This window comes from Lacerta agilis, chromosome 18 (genome assembly GCF_009819535.1).
Source record: "Lacerta agilis isolate rLacAgi1 chromosome 18, rLacAgi1.pri, whole genome shotgun sequence".
Taxonomy (NCBI): domain Eukaryota; kingdom Metazoa; phylum Chordata; class Lepidosauria; order Squamata; family Lacertidae; genus Lacerta; species Lacerta agilis.
Genome location: NC_046329.1, coordinates 9,304,607 through 9,327,054, shown reverse-complemented (window position 1 = coordinate 9,327,054; position 22,448 = coordinate 9,304,607). Strand labels below are relative to the sequence as shown.

At 46.7% G+C, this 22,448-nt stretch overlaps 1 protein-coding gene across 1 annotated transcript in view; it reads right to left on the bottom strand.

The window, feature by feature from the left end:
• Window positions 1-22,448, bottom strand: part of ABCA7 (ATP binding cassette subfamily A member 7) — a 60,726-nt gene that overhangs the window by 12,753 nt on the left and 25,525 nt on the right. The window contains exons 22-37 of the mRNA XM_033136918.1: window positions 20,984-21,204; window positions 19,436-19,502; window positions 19,113-19,315; window positions 16,966-17,008; window positions 15,897-16,001; window positions 12,107-12,261; window positions 10,991-11,115; window positions 9,495-9,593; window positions 8,966-9,164; window positions 7,687-7,781; window positions 6,312-6,344; window positions 4,833-4,938; window positions 4,268-4,342; window positions 2,699-2,868; window positions 1,181-1,358; window positions 375-490 (exon numbers count right to left, since the gene is read on the bottom strand). Coding sequence (XP_032992809.1) covers window positions 375-490; window positions 1,181-1,358; window positions 2,699-2,868; window positions 4,268-4,342; window positions 4,833-4,938; window positions 6,312-6,344; window positions 7,687-7,781; window positions 8,966-9,164; window positions 9,495-9,593; window positions 10,991-11,115; window positions 12,107-12,261; window positions 15,897-16,001; window positions 16,966-17,008; window positions 19,113-19,315; window positions 19,436-19,502; window positions 20,984-21,204 — 1,990 coding nt within the window. The remainder of the gene's footprint in view (window positions 1-374; window positions 491-1,180; window positions 1,359-2,698; window positions 2,869-4,267; window positions 4,343-4,832; window positions 4,939-6,311; window positions 6,345-7,686; window positions 7,782-8,965; window positions 9,165-9,494; window positions 9,594-10,990; window positions 11,116-12,106; window positions 12,262-15,896; window positions 16,002-16,965; window positions 17,009-19,112; window positions 19,316-19,435; window positions 19,503-20,983; window positions 21,205-22,448) is intronic.

Genomic DNA, 22,448 nt, shown 5'->3' with positions numbered 1-22,448 from the left:
GGCGCAAGGAGAAGGGGACGACAGAGGATGAGATGGTTGGACAGTGTTCTCCAAGCTGCCAACATGAGTCTGACCAAACTGCAGGAGGCAGTGGAAGACAGGAGTGCCTGGCATGCTCTGGTCCATAGGGTCACGAAGAGGCGGACACGACTAAACAACAACAACAACAGAAAGCTTTCGGGTAATGATAAAAATGCTTTCGGATCAGGTGCCTGGTTAGGTGGAAGTTAGGTGGAAGACAGGAGTGCCTGGCATGCTCTGGTCCATGGGGTCACGGAGAGGCGGACACGACTAAACAATTGAACAACAACAAATTATTTTGGGAAGCGCGGACTGAATCAAATCTCTTTCCCCTACGCCCCAAGCTGCCTTACCCGTAGAGGAGGAGCAGGAGGATCAGAGCCGGCAGGTTGGCCAAGGAGACGTACGATTTTTGCTGGAAACAGAGGAAAATCAGCACCACCAGGAGAGCCGGAACAAGGTAGTTACACTGGAGGAAGAAGACGCAGAGGCGAGTTTGGCAAGACGCTGACAAGGGAAGGCTTGGATTCCGAATTATCTCCCCCTGGATTTTGAAACTCTCGAGTTTGTTTCCAATCTAACAGCGGACCCATCTGACTTGGGGGCATTTGGTTTCAGTGGGTCTACCCTGAGCAGGGCTGCAACCCTTGGTCTCGAGTTGCCAAGTCAGAAAATCGGTGCATTAATTGGTGCCTGTTGTTTATACGCAGTGCCGGACTTACGTATGTTGTTGACAAAGGACGGCTGGAATAATAATAATAATAATAATAATAATAATAATAATAATAATAATAAATAATTTACTTATACTTATACAGGTATCTGAAGAAGTGTGCATGCACACGAAAGCTCATACCAGGAATAAACTCAGTTGGTCTCTAAGGTGCTACTGGAAAGAATTTTTGATTTTGTTTTTACTTATACCCCGGCCATCTGGGCGGCTTCCAACCAAGATTAAAATACATTAAAATGTCACACATTCAAAACTTCCCTGAAGATGTCTTCTAAATGTCAGGTAGCTGTTTATCTCTTTGACACCTGATGGGCAGGGTATCTATTATTATTATTATTATTATTATTATTATTATTATTATTATTATTATTACGGTATTATGTTCCAGGACGTATGGCAACCCTTGCTCCAATCTCTCTTTCTCACCATATCCCAGGCGAAGTTGCCCAGCCAGTAGACCCCGGGCTTCATCCCGCTGACGATCTGGAGGTGTTTGGCTTTGCTGACGCGCTCCTCGATGAGGAAGAGGACGAAGCTGGCCGGGACGAAGGACATGGCGAACATCACGCAGATGGAGACCAGCACGTCCACCGACGTGGCCATCCTGTCGGGAAGGAGAATCGGAGGGAAACGGTAAGAGTCAGGGAAGAAGAAGAAGAAGAAGAAGAAGAAGAAGAAGAGGAGGAGGAGGAGGAGTTTGGATTTGATATCCCACTTTTCACTAGCCAAAGGAGTCTCAAAGAGGGACCCCACCCCACCCCGAGGGCCCTCTAGTCTGACCCTCTGTGATGCAGGAGGGGGAGAAGGAAACAGCGACCAGATCGGCTCATATCTTTAAAAAAAAAAAAAAAAAATCCTATTTATTTTTCATGCACGCAAGAAAAAAAAGAAACTTTGAGCTGCTCCTTTTGCAAATGGGGCTTTTCTCCTTTTGCAAAAGCAGCAGCACAACAACTTTGAGCTGCTCCTTTTGCAAATGGGGCTTTTCTTCTTCCAGAAGAAGATGCACAACTTTGAACTGATCCTCAAAAAGGGGGGCTATCCCCTTCAAAAAAAACTAGGTGCGTCTTATGGAGCGAAAAAAAGTTGCTTTATCCATCCAACCCTTTCGCGATTTCCGTATTTACCCTTGAACGCTGCATATTTATATTCGCCAATGCTATTCGATAAATCCGTTTCATTCCATTTGTCTTGATAGTTCACTCTGCTGCTCTTCGTCTCGCATTCGTAGCAGTTCTTTAAATACCCAATTTAAAAGTTTCCGGTCCTCAACGAATTTTTTCCGTCTCTGATCTTTGCTGTTAATAAGCCCCAGCAAAGGGAGAATGGATACGAAATGGAATATGAAGAAATGGCGAAAGCTAGAGATGGGAAGGCCTGGGGGGGGGGGACTGAAAAAATCAGGTCTGCCCCTCCCGGTTTTTTTCCCCAAAGTTGTTTTTTTCAGGAACAATTGGGGGGCAGTGTGTGGAATACAGTCATACCTCGGGGTTACGGCCGATTCAGGTTGCACGATTTCAGATTGCGCACCACGCCGAACCCGGAAATAATGGAACAGGTTACTTCTGGGTATCGCCACTTGCGCATGCGCAGAATTGCTAAATCACGCTTTGCCATAGCTATCAACTTTCCCTTTTTCTGCGGGAAATTCCCTTATCCCATTGCAAAACAAGGGACAGTTGACAGCTATGCGCTTTGCGCATGAGCAGAAGCATCACGCTCGTGTAACAAATATTTATAATTTGTTGTTACCAATGAACAAATTTGTTTTTTGATTCCATGTTACTTTTAAAAAGCATTTTTAAAAAGGAGGAGGGTAGAGAGAGAGAGATAGAGCGCGCGCAATGGGAGCACCCGCCAAGCTTCCGTGATGTCACAGCAGCGCAGCCAATCACCAGGAAGGCGCCCAGAGACCTCCCGACCGCTTCTGCGCGATCTACTCACAGGGCCGCCTCCGAGAGCTGCTCTTTGGTCAAGTTGAGGGGGTGGTTGATGGCCGTGATGCCGTAACGCGAGGGGTCGGCCCCGGCAGGTAGGCTCGCCCTCAGGAGACCGTTGTTCGCCACGTTGACGAAAGACACCATGGCGTGCCAGCCCTTGTTGTTGAACCACACCTGCGGGCAGCAACGCGCAGGATGCCGAATTATTATTGTTCCTTCTCTGTTAGTATTTAAGGCCAGCGTTTCTCGAACGCGGGTCTCCAGCTGTAGTTGAACCACAACTCCCATCGTCCCTGACCAATGGGCCCAGCTAGCTAGGGATGATGGGAGTTGTAGTCCAAGAACAGCTGGAGACCCGGGATGGATAAACGCTGGGTTTAATGTACAACAACAACAGCTGGATCCTACTGCGGCCTGATTGGCTCGTTGCCAAAACAATATGAAACCAGATTGGCTCTCTAAATAAACTCATGCTCATTGGCTACATTCAAATGAAGGAAAGCTATTGCATATCGACCTAAGGAAGTTGGGCCATTCCATTGTCATGGGTGGGACACTTGGACCATGTTTTTTGGTATTCACACAGGTGTAACAATGTAAATATACATAAAAATTAACAACCATAATTTGAACTATGTTCTTAATAAGATACTGAACATTTTACAAATTTGTCATTGTTTCTATGGATATTTTTGACAATTTTATTCAATGTTAAAAGTGTTGTCACGGGTGGGACAAAAAAAGGACATGGAGCTTGAGATAGGTTTGATTTATGGAAAAACTCTGTGAGTTGGGAGGTGAATCAATGATAAGCTCAGCATATCTCTTTAAATCAATGTTTATTGGTTACAACTATGCAATCAGAAATTAAGAATCTGAAGAAGTGTGCATGCACACGAAAGCTCATACCAAGAACAAACTCAGTTGGTCTCTAAGGTGCTACTGGAAAGAATTTTTTATTTTGTTTTGACTATGGCAGACCAACACGGCTACCCACCTGTATCAGAAATTAAGTTTAAGAAATTTAACGATACAAAATTAAGGAAAAAATGCTGTCACGGGTGGGACAATCATTGGAAAACTTGTAACTTCAGCACTTCTGTGACGACTACGTGGGTGGACTTTTGAAAAGGAGGTCCATAAACTAAACTTCTTTTGTCTTTAGCTTTTAAAAAAAATGGTTAGACTGCACGTTTGGAATCTTCCTCACCAAAGTCCAGCGCTCATCTAGCATTCTTATCAGGCTCATTTTTCATGGAATGGCCCAGTTGTGCTTCCTTTTTTTCTGGTTATTTGGCTACAACTCTTGATAGGCTACAGATAGTTGGACAAACCTTGTTGCATTGGATTCTTCATTGAATTATCTTTCCATTGATATATAATTTTATGGTATTACTCCAATAGATAGCGGTGTTATGAGCCATCAAACCCAAAGTGAGTAGCTATAATTATCTGTGGGCTTTACTTCCAAGTAAGAGAGCCTCCATCTCTGTGTGTTGGTCAGAAGCAGACCTCTTCCCAATTAGCTGAAAAAAAACATTCTGCCCAATGTTACAAATATGCACAATCAAACCTTCACGTTCTGACGTGTTCGCAGTCCTTCAACAAACCCACTGAGGTTATTCAGAAGTCTGTCGAGGGGGCCCCCCTGTCAGGAAAAAAAAGCAGGGTGTAAATCGATCCCCAAGGGATGCGGGTGGCGCTGTGGTCTAAACCACAGAGCCTTGGGCTTGCTGATCGGAAGGTCGGCGGTTCGAATCCCCGCAATGACGGGGTGAGCTCCCGTTGCTCGGTCCCCAAACCGCTGTGTTAGCAGCAGCCAAGTGACCTCCCCGGGGCGCAAGCCTGCGCCATGTGTCTGGGGGGGGGTCCCGGGCTGCCCAGACAACAAGACCCCCCCCCCTCGGCCTCAAAGATGGAGTCCAAAGGGAAGCAGAGCAAGAGCTGGGCTGCAGGAGTTGCCGGAAGGAGGCGGACCAGACGCCATCCAACTGCCTTAGGGATTCCGCCCCAGATTTGTGAAGGGCTTACTCCAGAGTCTTTTCTTCTCCCCCAATATATCCCGCAAAGGCAGCAGAGGTTTAGGGTCAGAGATCTGGGATCGCACCAGCAGCTGCTCCTTGCTTGCCAAGCCTCACCTCGGCGACGGTGAGTCGCTCGCGAATCTCTCTTGCGACAGCGGCCACCTCTGATGACGTCGGCAGGGCCTGGGAAGTGCGGCCACCCAGAGAGAATCCGCCGTACCTTGGGAGGACAGAAGAAGGAGAGGGTTAACCTTGTGGGGAGAGGCCAGTGGGGTACCCCCCTAGAAGACAAGATATCTGGGCCGAGGTGATCTTTGAAAGAGGAAGAAGAAGAGTTTGGATTTGATATCCCGCTTTATCACTACCCGAAGGAGTCTTAAAGCGGCTCACATTCTCCTTTTCCCTTCCTCTGTGGGGTGAGTGGGGCTGAGAGACTTCAGAGAAGTGTGACTAGCCCAAGGTCACCCAGCAGCTGCATGTGGAGGAGAGGAGACGCGAACCCGGTTCCCCAGATTACAAGTCTAGCGCTCTTAACCAATAGAGAGATGGGCACTGAAGAGGAAAGGGGAGGGAGGGAAGGGAGGGAGGGAGGGAGGGAGGGAGGGAGGGAGGGAGGGAGGAAGGAAGGAAGGGAGGGAGGGAGGGAGGAAGGGAGAGAGAGAGAGAGAGAGAGAGAGAGAGAGAGAGAGAGAGAGAGAGAGGGGCACTGAAGAGAAAAGGGGAGGGAGGGAAGGAAGGAAGGAAGGAAGGAAGGAAGGGAGAGAGACAGAGAGAGAGGGAAGAAGAAGAAGAAGAAGAAGAAGAAGAAGAAGAAGAAGAAGAAGAAGAAGAGGAGGAGGAGGAGGAGGAGGAGGAGTTTGGATTTGATATCCCGCTTTATCACTACCGGAAGGAGTCTCAAAGCGGCTCACATTCTCCTTTCCCTTCCTCCCCCACAACAAACACTCTGTGAGGTGAGTGGGGCTGAGAGACTTCAGAGAAGTGTGACTAGCCCAAGGTCACCCAGCAGCTGCATGTGGAGGAGCGGAGACGCGAACCCGGTTCACCGGATTATGAGTCCACCGCTCTTAACCACTACACCACGCTGGCTCTCAGCTGGGGAGCTCAAAAGCGTGTGGCCTCTTGGTAGCGGAGGCTGGGGTCTTGTGTCAACCAGGGTCATAGAATCGTAGTGTTGGAAGGGACCCCCCCCCGGGTCATCTAGTCCAACCCGCTGCGATGCAGGAATCTCAGCTGAAGCAACCACGACGGGTGCAACCTCTGCTTAAAAGCCTTCAAGGAAAGAGAAGGCCGGTGGTTCGAGCCCTCGGGGACCCTTCCGACTCTACGGTTCTGCCCCACCAAATGAGGTCTCCCTTTCTCGCCTACAACCAATGAGTGGCTCTGCTTGTCGTTGGCCCCGCCTCCACCTGTCACTGGCCCCGCCTCCACCTACTGTGTCTCTCCCTCTGCAATCCGTCCCACTGGCTCCTAGACCCATAACATCAGGACGATCACAGCCCTTGCTCAACCCCGGGTGGGCGTCTTTTGAGACACCCCGGAAATTGCCAGTTTCCAAGCCAGGAAAGGGTCGAGTGAATGAACGCCACTTACCGTTGTTCGTTGACCCATTTTTTGGTTCGTAACCTAAAAAAAAAAAAAGAATTAAACCACATTAAAAACCCAGATGCCAACTTTGCTGTCACATACACCCGGACAACACCATTACTGGTCCCAACAACATCAAACACACCATCTCAGGACTATTTAATTGCTCGCCTTCTAACATTGTGTATGCCATCAAACGCCAACAGTGCCCTTCAGCTCTCTATATTGGACAAACAGGCCAAACCCTACGCCAAAGGATAAACGGACATAAATCTGATATCAGGAATCACAAGACAGAGAAACCAGTAGGAGAACACTTCAATCTCCCAGGACATTCTATACAAGATCTCAAAGTAGCTGTCTTAATACAAAGAAATGTCAGAAATAGACTGGAAAGAGAAGTGGCTGAATTGCAACTAATCACCAAACTTAAAACCATGGAGAAACCTGGTCTGAACAAAGACATTGGATTCTTATCTCATTATACATAACAAAGCGATCTTTAGCCATCTCACCCCTTGCCTTTCCCTGCAAGACTAATTGCAGCCGTTAAGAGTCGTCAACAGGTTTTCCACACCTATCAGCTGATCACCCATTCCCACCACCCTTCTGAGTAATACCCCTCCCCACTCCCTCACTATATTTAAGGGTCTGGTGACTTCTGTTTCAGTGTATCTGAAGAAGTGTGCATGCACACGAAAGCTCATACCAAGAACCAACACAGTTGGTCTCTAAGGTGCTACTGGAAAGAATTTTCTATTTTGTTTCGACATTAATAGTGAGTTTGTGGTGAGCTTAACATGAGCCAATAGAGTGATGCAGCTGCAAAAAAAAAGGCTATTCTGGGCTGCGTCAACAGACGTTGAGTGTCCCGATCTGGGGAAGGAATAATCCCGCTCTATTCCAGGGGTCGGACCACACCTGGAATACTGTGTCCAGTTCTGGGTGCCACAATTTAAGAAGGATGTTGACAAGCTGGAACAGGTTCAGAGGGCGATCAAGGGTCTGGAAACCAAGCGTTGTGAGGAACGTTTGAGGGAGTTGGGTTATGTCAGGCCTGGGAAAGGGGAGACCGAGAGGAGACAGGGTAGCCACCTTCAAATATCTCGACAGCTGCCAAGAGGGAACAAGGATTCGAACCCGTGGCTTCGAGTTTACCAGAAAGGAGAACCTTTCCGCACATATTTGTTCTTCGTAGCTGAGCAGTGCAAGAATCGTCCGGTGCTGTCACAAACACCCTTCACCTCGTGTCAACGTCCTGAACCTTGAGCCAAACGTTCCCGATTTCTCTGACAACGGGCATCAATTTCCCTGAGCAAGACGTTTTTAAACCGAACCACGGTTGTGTGTGTGAGAGAGGAGAGATGTATTGCCCACATACCCTTGGCGGATGATTTTCGGGTAGGTCTTCACTAGGTAATCGGAGATGTTCCTCCCGGTGAGGTTCTGGAGAACGTCCCCCGTGTTCCTCTGCATCTGGAATGGGGAGTTTGGACAGGTGACCAAACCTTATGTCAGCCCATTGCAGCTGTTTACACCTGGAGTGTTTCATTTACATCTCACAGAGCCTAGGACCAAAGACCTCCAGCCGCCACCGTTCCAAGAGGGCCGATTTGCAATTCAATACCTCTCATGTGATCTAAGGTTAAACACTCACATGTATGGTAGCAGAAAACAAAGGCGAATTATCAATTCAACTTAAAGCTCAGATTCCCTTAGAAAACCGTAATAATAATAATAAAAATTTTATTATTTATAACCTGCCCTTCCGGCTGGGTTTCCCCAGCCACTCTGGGTGGCTTCCAACAAAAAATAAAATACATTAAAATGTCACACATTAAAAACTTCCCTAAACAGGGCTGCCTTCAGATGTCTTCTAAAAGTCAGATAGTTGTTTATTTCCTTGACATCTGATGGGAGGGCATTCCACAGGGCGGGCGCCACCACCGAGAAGGCCCTCTGCCTGGTTCCCTGCAACCTCACTTCTCTCATTGAAGGAATGCCCAGAAGGCCCTTGGAGATGGACCTCAGTGTCCGGGCTGGACGATGGGGGTGGAGACGCTCCTTCAGGGATACAGGGCCGTTTGGGGCTTTCAAGGTCAGCACCAACACTTTGAATTGTGCTTGGAAACATCCTGGGAGCCAATGCAGGTCTTTCAGGACCGGTGTTATATGGTCCCAGCGGCCGCTCCCAGTCCCCAGTCTGGCTGCCGCATTCTGGATTAGTTGCAGTTTCTGGGTCACCTTCAAAGGCAGCCCCACGGAGAGCGCATTGCAGTAGTCCAAGCGGGAGATAACCAGAGCATGCACCACTCTGGCCAGACAGTCTGTGGGCAGGGAGGGTCTCATCCTGCATACCAGATGGAGCTGGGAGACAGCCACCCTGGACACAGAACTGACCTGTGCCTCCATGGACAGCTGTGAGTCCAAAATGACCCCCAGGCTGCGCACCTGGTCCTTCGGGGGCACAGTGACCCCATTCAGGACCAGGGAGTCCCCCACACCCGCCCGCCCCCTGTCCCCCCCAAAACAGCACTTCTGTCTTGTCAGGATTCAAACTCTTCCTTTTGCACATTTCCCATTTCCGTACGAATTAAACCAATTATACTTAACGCCGGCCTTTCATCCAAGTGGAGTGGGGGGGGGGCTTCAGGCTTTACCTGAGGAGGAGGGAGCCCCCCGGCCGCTTCGGGGCAATCTGGGAGCATCTTCCGGGACTCCCGGGAGCTGCACACGCAGCCCGGGGATGGGTCGTCCGAAGTCCAGTTGCCGTTCTCGAAAAACGAAGCCAGCTCCGGCGACACTTCCGGGGTCACGAAGCCTCGTTCGTGGGGGGCCACCGACGGGCACCGAGCCTTCCTGAAGCCCTCAAGGCAAGCGGCAGGTCATGGGGAGGGATGCGGCCCCAGGTTAGAGGCCCCAGGGGTGCCAATTTGAATACAATATTGGGGGGGTCAGGTAAGTCGGAACCCACATAATCGATCACATGGCGGGGCGCGCGCACACCATTTGAATGGCAATGCCCATCAGCTTTGGGGGCCCTCAACCCCCTCAAACCATCCCTAGCTCACAGGACCAGTGGTCAGGGATGATGGGAGTTGTAGTCCCATCTCCCCTGATCTGCAAAAGGAGGGAGCGGGCTGAGTTTGCCTATGCCTGGTTTAAACGCTGCTCTGTGGGGGTACTCACAGCTCTGGGGGGTCCCTCACGCACTTGGTCCCAAAGCCTGGTTCACGGAGAAGAGATTCGAGGAGCCGGGAGGATCCAGTATCTCCCAGGGAGTCGTCACTGCGAGGGGGGGGGGAGAGAGAGAAGAATAAGTGAATGAACGAATCTTTGCTTCAATACGATATACAGTGGTACCTCTGGTTACCAACGGGATCCGTTCCGGAGCCCCGTTCGTAACCTGAAAGGTCCGCAACTTGGAGCGCTGCGTCCGCACACGCATGTGACGTCATTTTGCGCGCCTGTGTATGCACCCGGAAGTAACCCGTTCCGGTACTTCCGGGTCCGGCGCGTTTTGTAAACCCGTGACGAACGCAACACGCAGCATTCGCGACACGGGGTACGACTGTGCAAAGGAGGGAAATAAAAAAGTCAATTATATAAAACACATTTTTGGGGTTTTGAATCAATGGTCAAATAGTGGACCTTATTCCGATCGCCCCGGCTCAAAACATTGCCACTTTAGCTGTCCCCTGCTCATCTTGATCTGCCAAGAGAAAGGACACTGGGGCAGTGGCTGGGCGACCCGGAACGGACAATAAAAGAGGGGGGATAATCTCATCCCTCAAGTCTTTATCAAGAGGGCAAGCCAGAAGGACATGCGCCGCCGATTCGGGGCTGCCATCTCCACAAGGACATAAAGCGTTTTTCATGTGGAATCTGTAGGAATCGTCCCTCAAGTCAAGTCGAGGGCAAGACATTCAATCTCGCGAGGGTCAAAGTGTGTCTATATTTTGGAATTGCTATGTGATTCAGATAGGGTGCCAGAGAGTCGAAACGGGAAGGTGGAAAACAGTCACGCCACGGGCCAAATTTCCTTATTGTGGCCAAGTTGTTCCGACGCTCGATACCATTTAGGCGCTGACAAATTACACCGTTTGCTTTACGAAAACCGAAAGTGAGTAGCTGTCGTGGTGATAAACCCCACAAGAGTGGAGTTTTTGATAGACCATTTTAGTCCACGCGATCTTGTGACAATCTTGCAGCGCTAGGGATATTTGACCGGGGGCGCGATTTGAGTTTAGGCGAAGCCAAGAGTTATGTGTCCTGCGCCAGATCCGTAAATTCTACCGAGGGAAGAGAATATGAGTCTCCTAACTGGTTTAGGGATTTTTCCGGACCCGCAGGGTTCGGTTGCCTTCCAAAATCCACAGAGGAAATTCTCGTAGCTGGCAAGGTAGGCAGCATAGGGCATAGAAAAAAAACCATCGCCGTCTGCAGACCAAGAAAGTGGCCAAAAGATGGTCAAAACTTTTTATGCATGTGACCACAGCAGCCATGTGCAAATGGCTTGAGATACCTATGAGGTCCATCAATGACCATATAGCATATATTCAACACACACAAAACAGCGGAAATTTGTTGTTGGCAAAGGACAGCTGGACATATAAAGGGCCCCATGACCTTCAGGTGCTCAGGGCCTCATCAAACCTCAATCCGGCCCTGGTTCTGAGACGCACCTGATGAAGGTATACTGAGGTCCGTACATCCAGGGTTCGAGGCGCAGAGGGGGATACTTGCCGAAAGGAGGTACGATGAGGCTGAAGAGGAGGGCGATGCAGACGAAGACCGCAGGAAGCACAATCTGCAAAAGGAGGGAGCGGGCAGATCATAGAATCCTAGAGTTGGAAGAGACCCCAAGGGCCATCCAGTCCAACCCCCTGCCAAGCAGGAAACACCATCAAAGCATTCCTGACGGACGGCTGTCAAGCCTCCGCTTAAAGACCTCCAAAGAAGGAGACTCCACCACACTCCTGGGCAGCAAATCCCACTGTCCAACAGCTCTCACTGTCAGGAAGTTCTTCCTAATGTTTAGGTGGAATCTTCTTTCTTGTAGTTTGAATCCATTGCCCCGTGTCCGCTTCTCCGGAGCAGCAGAAAACAACCTTCCTCCCTCCTCTAGATGACATCCTTTGATATATTTGAACATGGCTATCATATCACCCCTTAACCTTCTCTTCTCCAGGCTAAACATACCTAAGCGGACGAGCCTTCCTTGGATTTTTTTTCAGCAGAGTTTGGACAGCCATCTGTCTGGGATGCTTTAACCTTGCAAGGGGGTTGGGCTAGATGACCCTTGGGGGTCCCCCTTCCAACTCTTACTATTCTGCAGGCCAGAGAACCCCAGCTCCCCAGCCAGCCTCCCTCCATCCCTGGCCCGCCCTCCGCCCTCTTCCAAACCCAAACAGAAGAGGACGACTATTATAATATTTGAAAACTAGAAAGATCTTTTTGGAAGTAAATTGAGGCTAAGGTTTAAAATGAAAATAGCAAAACTGGAAATTAGGGTAATAAAAATAGATGTTAAAAAGAAGGTTGATTTCGAGGCTTTTTAAAGCTTGATAACGAAGCTGGAAAACTTCTAAAGATGTAATATAATGAAATTCAACGAAGAGGGGTTTGAGGAAGCCATGTAAACATGAGAGGAAGGTTAGGAAAGTTAAATTTTTATTTGCGTCTTAAATTGCGACGAGGTCTGTTAACTCTGTTAATGTAAGTATGCTGTTTTTTTAGTTGTTGAAATTGAATAAAAATATATTAAAAAGGAGAAGAAGAGGAGGATTCAGGAGTTATACTTGCGCAAGAAATCCCCTGGTGCTCCGGCGGGCGTACAGAAGGCGTTTGGTGAAGAGGGCGCGGAGCTGTTGCCGCACCAGCGCCCAGCCCGCCAGCTGGTAGGAGGGCTGGACCCCCACGCCCCTCAAGAGGTCCGTCTCCTTGGCTTCTTCCGCTGCCGGAAAGAAGGGAGAGAGGGAAGCCAAAAATCTGAAATAAAAATCCGCTTCTAAGGTAACGCCAACCTTCCTTATTTACATCTGCAACCGAAACTATTCAATATCCCCCCCTTTGCAAATCAGCTTCACCATCAAAATGTGCAAACGCTCAGCGTTCGACCCTATTAGTCTAGCGGTTTAATTTACCCATTTCGGCTTAGTCCACTAGTTCGTTAATGCATTATTATTGTTGTTGTTCAGTCGATTAGTCGTGTCCGACTCTTCGTGACCCCATGGACCAGAGCACGCCATGCCCTCCTGTCTTCCACTGCCTCCCGCAGTTTGGCCAGACTCATGTTGGCAGCTTCGAGAACACTGTCCAACCACCTCATCCTCTGTCTTCCGGAGCCACCCACCCGGCTTCTGAAATTTATTTCTTAACTTTCAAAGTTTAAAACTCTGCCCGTTATCCGTTAAGATGTCCAGTCCCCCAGTCCAGGAAGGCTGGAGAGTAAAGCAATGAGGGAAATGTTGCTTCAGCGAGGCTTCCACTTGAATATGGAGTTGTGCATCATAGAATCGTAGAACTGTAAAGTTGGGAGGGACCCCCAAGGGCCATCCAGTCCAACCCCCAGCAATGCAAGAATTGCAACTAAAGAATTGTCAACAGGTGGCCACCGAACCTCGGTTTGTTGTTGTTCAGTCGTGTCCGACTCTTCGTGACCCCATGGACCAGAGCACGCCAGGCACTCCTGTCTTCCACTGCCTCCCGCAGTTTGGCCAAACTCATGTTGGTAGCTTCGAGAACACTGTCCCACCATCTCGTCCTCCGTCGTCCCCTTCTCCTTGCGCCCTCCATCTTTCCCAACATCAGGGTCTTTTCTAGGGAGTCTTCTCTTCTCATGAGGTGGCCAAAGTACTGGAGCCTCAACTTCAGGATCTGTCCTTCTAGTGAGCACTCAGGGCTGATTTCTTTGAGAATGGATAGGTTTGATCTTCTTGCAGTCCATGGGACTCTCAAGAGTCTCCTCCAGCACTAGAATTCAAAAGCATCAATTCTTCGGCGATCAGCCTTCTTGATGGTCCAGCTCTCACTTCCGTACATTACTACTGGGAAAACCATAGCTTTAACTATACAGACTTTTGTCGGCAAGGTGATGTCTCTGCTTTTTAATATGCTGTCTAGGTTTGTCATTGCTTTCCTCCCAAGAAGCAGGCGTCTTCTAATTTCGTGACTGCTGTCACCATCTGCAGTGATCATGGAGCCCAAGAAAGTGAAATCTCTCACTGCCTCCATTTCTTCCCCTTCTATTTGCAAGGAGGTGATGGGACCAGTGGCCATGATCTTAGTTTTTTTTTTTTTAATGTAAGATCATGGCCACTATTAGTCTAGCGGTTTAATTTCCCCATTTCGGCTTAGTCCACTAGTTCATTAATGCATTATTATTATTATTATTATTATTATTATTTCATGGATATCGCTGTTTCCGTTCATTTCGGTGCTTGTAAAATCCTCGCTGCAGTTTTTGCATGCATAAACAATTTTGTTTCCGGCAACTCTGGCCCAGTCAGACTTGGCAAAAACAGGCTCCCCGTTCCCCCCTCTCTATTGTCATTTTAAAATTCTTCTTTCCCCCACCCCCCAAGAAATTTTATTACAAATTAAAAATGCATATAACAAACGGTTACGTGTTACATTTCCTTTAACATAGGATTTGAATTAAATTTTAAAAAGAAAAGATAAGAAAGTAGGTTTCCTGCAGAAATTTTTTAAACTTCTTAATTAGTTCGTTGTTTGTCGTTTCCCAGCGGGCTTTTTGCTTTTTCTGCAAAGCAAACCCGCCCGTTAATTAATGTACCGTCCGCTCGTTTACATTTCCAACGTTCCGAATTTTAAAAAAAAATTACGCTGGAGGAACGCTCTCGGTCGCGATCGAAATTATCCAAAGCCTCCTTGTTACAAATCAGATTTGTTATCAAAATTTGGCAGACTTTTCAGCCATTTGCAAGGAGCAAATCCCATCGGAGGTTGCTGGAAACGCAGCTGAAAAGCGAGGCTGGAGAAGCCGGGATAACTTGCATTTTCCGTCGAATTTCGTCCGATTTGCAATGAGATAATTTCAATTGCAACTGAGATTAATTTTATAAGCGTTAGGGGTGCATTGCGACCATCAGTGCGGTATTTGCAAACGGAAATCGTTTTAAACTGCTTTTAACACGGCGTTCTGACTGCTGTAACCTGAACCCAGGACCTTGGGGTGAAGGACGGGATTAAAAATATTATTATTATTAATAATAATAACCCTGCCCCAAAGCTTCTTCTTTTTTTTTTTTTTTACCTTTCTTACGTCCTTTGACTTAAGCATAAAAGTGGAGGGAGGGAGGAGAGAAAGAGAGAAAGAAAGAAAGGAGAAGTTAGATGCACCTCAAGCCCTCCCTCCAGGATTCGCACCCAGGGCTTCCTGCACGTTGAGAAGCAAGCGGCAAACAGAAAAGCCGTTCCATATTTCAACTCCCCCACCTGTTTCTGCGCCGGTTTGAGACTTTCGGTTTTGTGGGAAAGAAAGAAAAAGCCCACACAAAGCGCACGCGGCGCATTTCTCCCGTTTTAATCGGGGCACGCTGGATTTACAGGCTTCCGATCCCAATCCGGGAGAGAAGGCTCAGTCGGCAGAGCGTGAGACTCTTGGTCCAAGCCCCACTTTGGGAGGAAGATTCCTGCATTGCGAGGGGCTGGACTGGATGACCCTCGGGGTCCCTTCCAACTCGACAATTCCGGGGCTGCCATTCCCCCTCCATGGCAGCCATTTTGCATGACGCCACACCTGCTCTATGGCAGCCATTTTGTGTAATGCCAATCCCCTTCTGTGGTAGCCATTCTGTGTGATGACTGTTCATGACAAACCTGCTCTATGGCCGCCATTTTGTGTGATGACACACCTGCTCTATGGCAGCCATTTTGTGTAATGCCATTCCCCCTTCTATGGCAACCATTTTGTGTGATGACAAACCTGCTCTATGGCCGCCATTTTGTGTGATGACACACCTGTTCTATGGCAGCCATTTTGCGTGACGACATACCTGCTCTATGGCCGCCATTTTGTGTAATGCCATTCCCCCTTCTATGGCAGCCATTCTGTGCGATGACACACCTGCTCTATGGCAGCCATTTTGTGTAATGCCATTCCCCCTTCTATGGCAGCCATTTTGTGTGATGACACACCTGCTCTATGGCAGCCATTTTGTGTAATGCCATTCCCCTTCTATGGCAGCCATCTTGCGTGACGCCACACCTGCTCTATGGCAGCCATTTTTTGTGACGCCACACCTGCTCTATGGCAGCCATCTTGCGTGATGCCACACCTGCTCTATGGCAGCCATCTTGTGTGACGCCACTCCCCCTGTAGGGTGGCCTTTTTGTGACTCCCTCAAAAAGCAAACTGTGCCCGCTGTTGGAAAGGGGGAAAACAATGGGTTGGCCAAGCCCTAGCGGTGCACCGGTTCTGGAAACACAAATCCGTTGGCACCGCAGACAAGTTTCCACCCCGACTGGAGGGCAGGGATCCCAGCGCATTGCAGACCTTAACCCGGGGTGACGCCCAAGCAGAGGGCGGCGCGGAACCGGCTTTTTCCGGAACCTTCCGGCACTTACCGGGCTCGGCGTCTGCCACTTCCGAATCCTCGCTCAACGTCCGCAGGGTGTAACCAGAGGCCGGCATGGACGTCCTGAGGTCGGCAGGGGCTGCCTCCGCGTCTCCTGCCCGGTGGGAAAAGAGGATATCACCGAGTTGGAAAGGATTTGGGAAACCGAATATTCCCAAAACAAAACCGAAAATTTGCAGAGTTGTGCTTTTTTTGTTTGTTTGCTTCTTTCCTTGCTCAAAGTTGTTGAGCAAAAGTTGTTGGGAATATCTCACCCCCCCCCCAAAAAAACCCCCCCACCTTTTGGGCCTTTTTTCTATCCATCTATCTATCTATTATCTAATTTATTCATTTATTTATTAACGTTATTATTAATTATTAATTTCATTTCCATACAACTTTATATTTTTAAGGGGGGGTATCAAAGTGGTTCACAGCATATGAAAACACCAATTAAAACAATCCAGAAATAAGATTTGAAATGTGATGTTCTATTTGATAAGAATAAGTTGTATGATTTAAGATATGTTGATTATAATTATGAGACTAAGATTAGTTGCAAGAAATTAGATTTAACAATGTTACAAAGTTACTGAAAAAGAATAGAAATGAACGCATAAGAGAGGGCGCGAGGAAGTCTCAAGCTTAGGATTTTAAAGATGTGAAGGATTTTAAGTAATTGTGTTGATTTGTGTGTAATGGGTGTATTGTGTTGTCTTGTATGTGGTGTGGGTATTTGTATTTGGTTTAATTTGGAAAATCCAACAATTTTTTTCTATTAAATAAATAAATAAATAAATAAATAAATAAATAAAACAATCCAGAAATAAGAACATTATGGAAGAAAGTCAAATAGGATGTGTATATACCAGGCATGGGTGAACTCCGGCCCTCCAGATGTTTTGGGACTACAAATCCCATCACCCCTGGCTAACAGGACCAGTGGTCAGGGATGATGGGAATTGTAGTCTCAAAAAAATAGGGGGCGTCTTATACGTGGGAAAATACGGTATCCCCCCTTCCATGTTTCTAGTCCTCAGCATTGACAGACAGACAAGACAGCTGGGCCTTCACGTCACCTGCGACGTCGACATTGGTGTCTTCTGCCACCTTCAAGAAGATCTAGAAGGAAAAAGCAAAGTTTTTAAAGCTTTAAAATGGGGGTCCCATCTCCAGCCCCCCCCCAAAGACCCAAATCCTTTTGGGACCCAGGGATCATAGGAGCTATTGCAGGCACGACAAAATACCCATTATCACAGACAGGAAAACTGAGGACATCTTTAAAAAGAGGACCGGATTAACAATATAGATTTAAACCTCTGGAAAAAATGATGTGAAACTCAGAAAATTAGAATATCGTGGAAAGGTTCATTTCTTTTAGTAATTCAACTTAAAAGGTGAAACTAATACGTGAGACAGACTCATGACATGCAAAGCGAGATATGTCAAGTCTTTGCTTGTTATAATTGTGGTGATTATGGCGTACAGCTGATGAGAACCCCAAATTAACAATCTCAACTTTGGGGTTTTCATCAGCTGCACGCCATAATCATTGCAATCATAACAAATGAAGGCTTGACGTATCTCGTTTTGCATGTCATGAGTCCATCTCATATATTAAACTCCAGTAGCTAATGAAAACAATTGCTTACATAAATGGACTTTTCCACGATATTCTAATTTTTCGAGTTTCACCTGTACTCTCTGTGTTAAAATTTGTACAGGTTTTTTCACCTTCACTGTGTGTTGCTTATGGAAAGAGAATGAGATGAAAACGATTCCTAGAGGGTATCTGAGAAGTTTTGCTAAGATGTAGACTCAAGATACGTGTGGGAAATTTAATAATTTCTTTAATAAACATTTATAAAAAAAAAAAAGATATGCATGGGAAATTGTAAAGAAACGAAGGGGACCTTTTTTCATATGTGGTGGACATGTAAAAAAAAAAAAAGGGTCAAAGAATATTGGGAAATGATTTACAATGAGTTGAAGAAGAAGAAAGGTTCTAAATTTACCTTCCCATAAAGTCATTTTTATTGGGAATAAGCCAGAAAGAAATCCTCAGGTACCATAAAACTTAATTTATGTGCAGCGCTTTTTTTTTTCTGGGGGTACGCATACCCGAAAAAATGTTGTAAATCTAGGATAGCCGAAAGCCACGTTGGATGTCCGGCTTCCGGAAAACATCCAAAAACCGGAATACCCGGTACCCACTTCCGGGTTTTCAGCTTTTGGGAACCAAGGCGTTTGAGAACCAAGGTACCACTGTACTGTCATTATATTATTATAAACAAGGATTTAAAGGGTTTTACATTATCACATTCATTATGGCCCTTTGGGTCACTACCGCAGTACAACTGTATTGTAATTGTATTACAGTGGCACCTCAGGTTACGTACGCGTAATTTTCGGAATTCTAACGGCACAAAAATGGAAACAAGATATATTGCCGACGAAAGAGGAGTGGATTGTGAAAATATTGGATTATGAGGAGTTAGATAAAATGACAGGGAGAGTTAGAGAACAAGCGAGATCAGAAATCTATTGAGGATTGGAGAGAATTTGTAAATTATTTGAAGGAAAATACACAACTAAATACGTTAGCAGGATTGCAGGACGCTTTGACGTAAAGAATGAATATTGTTGTATGATGAAATAAGCAATGAATATCAAAGCAATAATATATGGAATAAATATGAATATCAAAGCAATAATATATGGAATATCAAAGCAATAATATATGGAATAAATATAAAAAACAAAGAGGGGAAAACTTTGGAAGCCAAAAGGAAGGCTTGAGGGAAGTCCTGGCCTAAGGAGGCCAAAATGTAAAATGTTCAACATGTAATAAATTGTAAATATATTGTATGTCTGTAAAACTGAATAAAAAGGATTATGAAAAAAAAACTGTATTGTAATTGTATTACAGTGGTACCTCAGGTTACGTACGCTTCGGGTTGCGTACTTTTGGGTTACGGACTCCGCTAACCCGGAAGCGCAACCCGACGCACACACGATTTGCGCATGCGCAGAGCGTTTTTCAGGGGTTTTCCCCGTTTTTCCCCAGGGTCTTTTCAACGAATTGTTCAGGTTTCGTCCTTTTCAGGTTACGTACTGTAACCCGGAACGAATCAAGTAAGTATCACTGTATTAGCCTTCCGCGTTCCTTTCCGGATCGTCGGGTTCTGTTTCGAAGCGCGGGGAGATCTTTTTCCCGTTTACCAACCTCTTCCAGGCTGGTGTCGGAAATCCCGTACCCGGAGATCCCCAGCTCCGCCAGGCGGGCGTCCAGCTCCCGGAACAGCTCCCCGAAAGCTCCGTCTTTGGCCCCGCTGTACGGCAGGACGTAGAGGAGTTCCTGGCAGATGTCCTCCGCCAGACGGGCCCCCGGGACCATTTTTTGGATCACGGCCGTCAGCTGGGGCACATCTGCACAAAAAAAGGGAAAGAACAGTCGTTTAACGAGTCCGGCGGATTCCCCGTCGCCCCGTTTCGGGTCAGCGTTCCCGAACCCGCCGCTGGCACACATCGCTTCGCCAGGATTCGCACCTGTGCCCTCGCTGTTCTGTTCGCTGCCCAGGCCGGTGTCGCAACTTCTTTCCGAGTCGCTGTCCGCCTGGAGAGGAGGAGTCGAAAGGAACAGCCCTTTGGTGAGTTTGACTCCATTGTATTAAGATGGATAAAAAGGTTTTGAAATTGGATTGTTAAGAATTTAAGCGGCTTTAGGGACGTGTGTGAATAAGCAGAAAAAAAACAATGGAGCCAACAGGGGGCGAGTGGAAAGAAGTCAACTGAGTTAAGGCTTATCATTTGAATTTTTGTTTGTGGTGGTTATAACAGAATATTAAAATATTTAGAATATTTAGTAGACATCTGAAGGCAGCCCTGTTTAGGGAAGCTTTTAATGTTTAACAGGCTATTGTATTTTAATATTCTGTTGCGTGCCGCCCAGAGTGGCTGGGGAAACCCAGCCAGATGGGCGGGGTACAAATAATAACAATAATAGTAATAGTAGTAGTAGTACCGTATATCGCGGCGTATAAGGCGACTCGGCGTATAAGACGACCCCCCAACTTTTAATGTGAAAAAACAGAGTTTGGGGTATACTCACCCAGCCCGGGATCCATGGCTGCTGAGGCGGCGGCAGCGGCGGGGAGAGCGTCCCCCGCGCCACACAGATTTCCGCGCTTGCCGCCCAAGCGCACAGCGGCCCCCATGGCTGCTGAGGCGGCGGCAGCGACGCCTGGGGCAGCGGGGAGAACCTCCCCGTCGCCGCACAGGAAGCCTCCGCGCTTGCCGCCCACGCCCAGCCCGGGCTCCATGGCGGCTGAGGCAGCGGTTGCGGCTGGAGCGCCGGGGAGAGGCTCCATGCAGCCAGTGGCGGGGCGGAACTCCGGGTCATGATGTTGCCGGCGTACAAGATGACCCCCGACTTCAGAGAAGATTTTTCGGGCTTAAAAAGTCATCTTATACGCCGCGATATACGGTAGTAGTAGTAATAATAATAATAATAATAATAATAATAATAATAATAATAATTTATTATTTATACCCCACCCATCTGGCTGGGTTTCCCCAGCCACTCTGGGCGGCCCCCAACAGAATATTTAAAAAATCAAACATTATAAACTTTATTTATTATTCAAAACAAAATAAAAAATAAAAATGATATCGAGCGTCAGAACAACTTGGCCACAATAAGGAAATTTTGCCCATGGAGTGACTATTTTCCACCTTCTCCTTTCGACTCTCTGGCACCCTATCTGAATCACATAGCAATTCCAAAATATAGACAAAACAAAACAAAATAAAAAATTCCTTCCAGTAGCACCTTAGAGATCAACTAAGTTTGTTCTTGGTATGACCTTTCGTGTGCATGCACACTTCTTCTTCTTCATTATTATTATTATTTCATTATAAAATTAATAAATGTATTTCAAAAAAAGAAAAGAAAGCCCAACAAAGAGCATGCTGTGTCCCCCCCCACCAGAGGCCCCCCTCCCCGATCACCCCATATACCCCAATAAACCGAAAGCTCTCCTTTCAGAGAAAACCACCATCCTTTTTTTTCTTTTTTTCATTTTGTGCTAAGTTTACCTTTTTGCCGGCGGGGGCCGCCACCCCGTTGACGCCCGCCGGGTGGCGCCCCCTGCCCGCCTCCCTCTTCACCAGCGTCAGGTAGTACCCCGTGCCCAGCTTGGTCTTGAGGAAGAGCGAGGACCCGCAGCAGCAGAGGCGGCCCTGGGAGATGATGGCCACCCGGTCGCCCAGGAGGTCGGCTTCGTCCATGTAATGCGTCGACAGGATGACCGTCCGGCCTGGCGTCGGCGGGGAAAGAGGGGTGGGTGCGCTCTTTGAGCAAGCGGATATCCGATTGGCAAAAACACACCTTTGGCTAGCTTAGTTCGGAGGCACCTAACCTTCGGAACTCCCTGCCACTTGACCTCAGGCAGGCTCCTCCGTGCTCCTTTCTGCACCAGCTAAAAGCATTTCTGTTTCAATACTATCGCCTATAATGTCCACTGATTTCAATTTCAAATATCTAACTTTTCACGTTGTTCCAAATATTCTTTAAATTTCTTCCAGTCTTCTTGTTAGTTAAATGTTAGTTTTAAAATAGAATGTAAGAAGATAGAATTGTGATTTTTTTCATTTTTTTTGTATTTCTGTTAAGAATAAGGTGATAGATATAAGACGATAGATAAGGATTAAGATTAGTTGTAAAATAAGAGTCAAAGTAGCTACAAAGTTACTACAGTATATTTGAAATAAATGCAGAAGAGAGGGCGTGAGGAAGTCCCCCAAGTAAGATTTTAAATAAGATTAAAATAGTTAAATTGGTGTTTTGTTGTTTTAGGTGTGTTTTATGTACTGTATAAGTCTTTTTTGTTTTGTATTTTGTAGTCTGTATTGTGTATGTATTTCTCCTTTTTCTTTTTTCTGTATTTTTTTTTAAAAAATACCAATAAATTCCTTATAAATAAAATAAAATAAAAGAAAAGCATTTCTGTTTCGAGCCTGCCCCCCACTAAAATACCTGGGCTAGGAAATATACTAGCAGACCTAGGAAAGAGTGCCTCTGTCTCTGTGGATCAGGGCCTATTGAAGATCTCGCACGTTGCAGTCTCTATATTTTTAAAATAATAATATCTTTATTAATTTTCAATTATTATTATTTCGTGTTATAGCAAGTTTCTAGAAGCTAGATGGCGAGTCTTTGTAAATTGTTTTTCTAAAGGAACTTTTGTTGTTGCCAAACGCCAATGTGTTTGCATTATTCAGTTTGTGATGAATTTTTTAAAAATCATTTAATAAGTATTTCACTATTAATATACTTATTAATTGTATTCCAGTTCAACAATTACTATGATAAAAACACATATTTTGTGATGCGCAAATGTTTGAGATACCTCTTAGGTCCATAAATTTGTTAGAGATTTCAGAGTTGCCTACGTGCAGAAATTCAGCTGTCTATCTCCAAGCAATTAGTAGTTGGCAGAAAGCCCAGATCTGCTCTCTCTCATACCCTTAGCAACGACCTGTGATTGGTCTATGAGTTCCT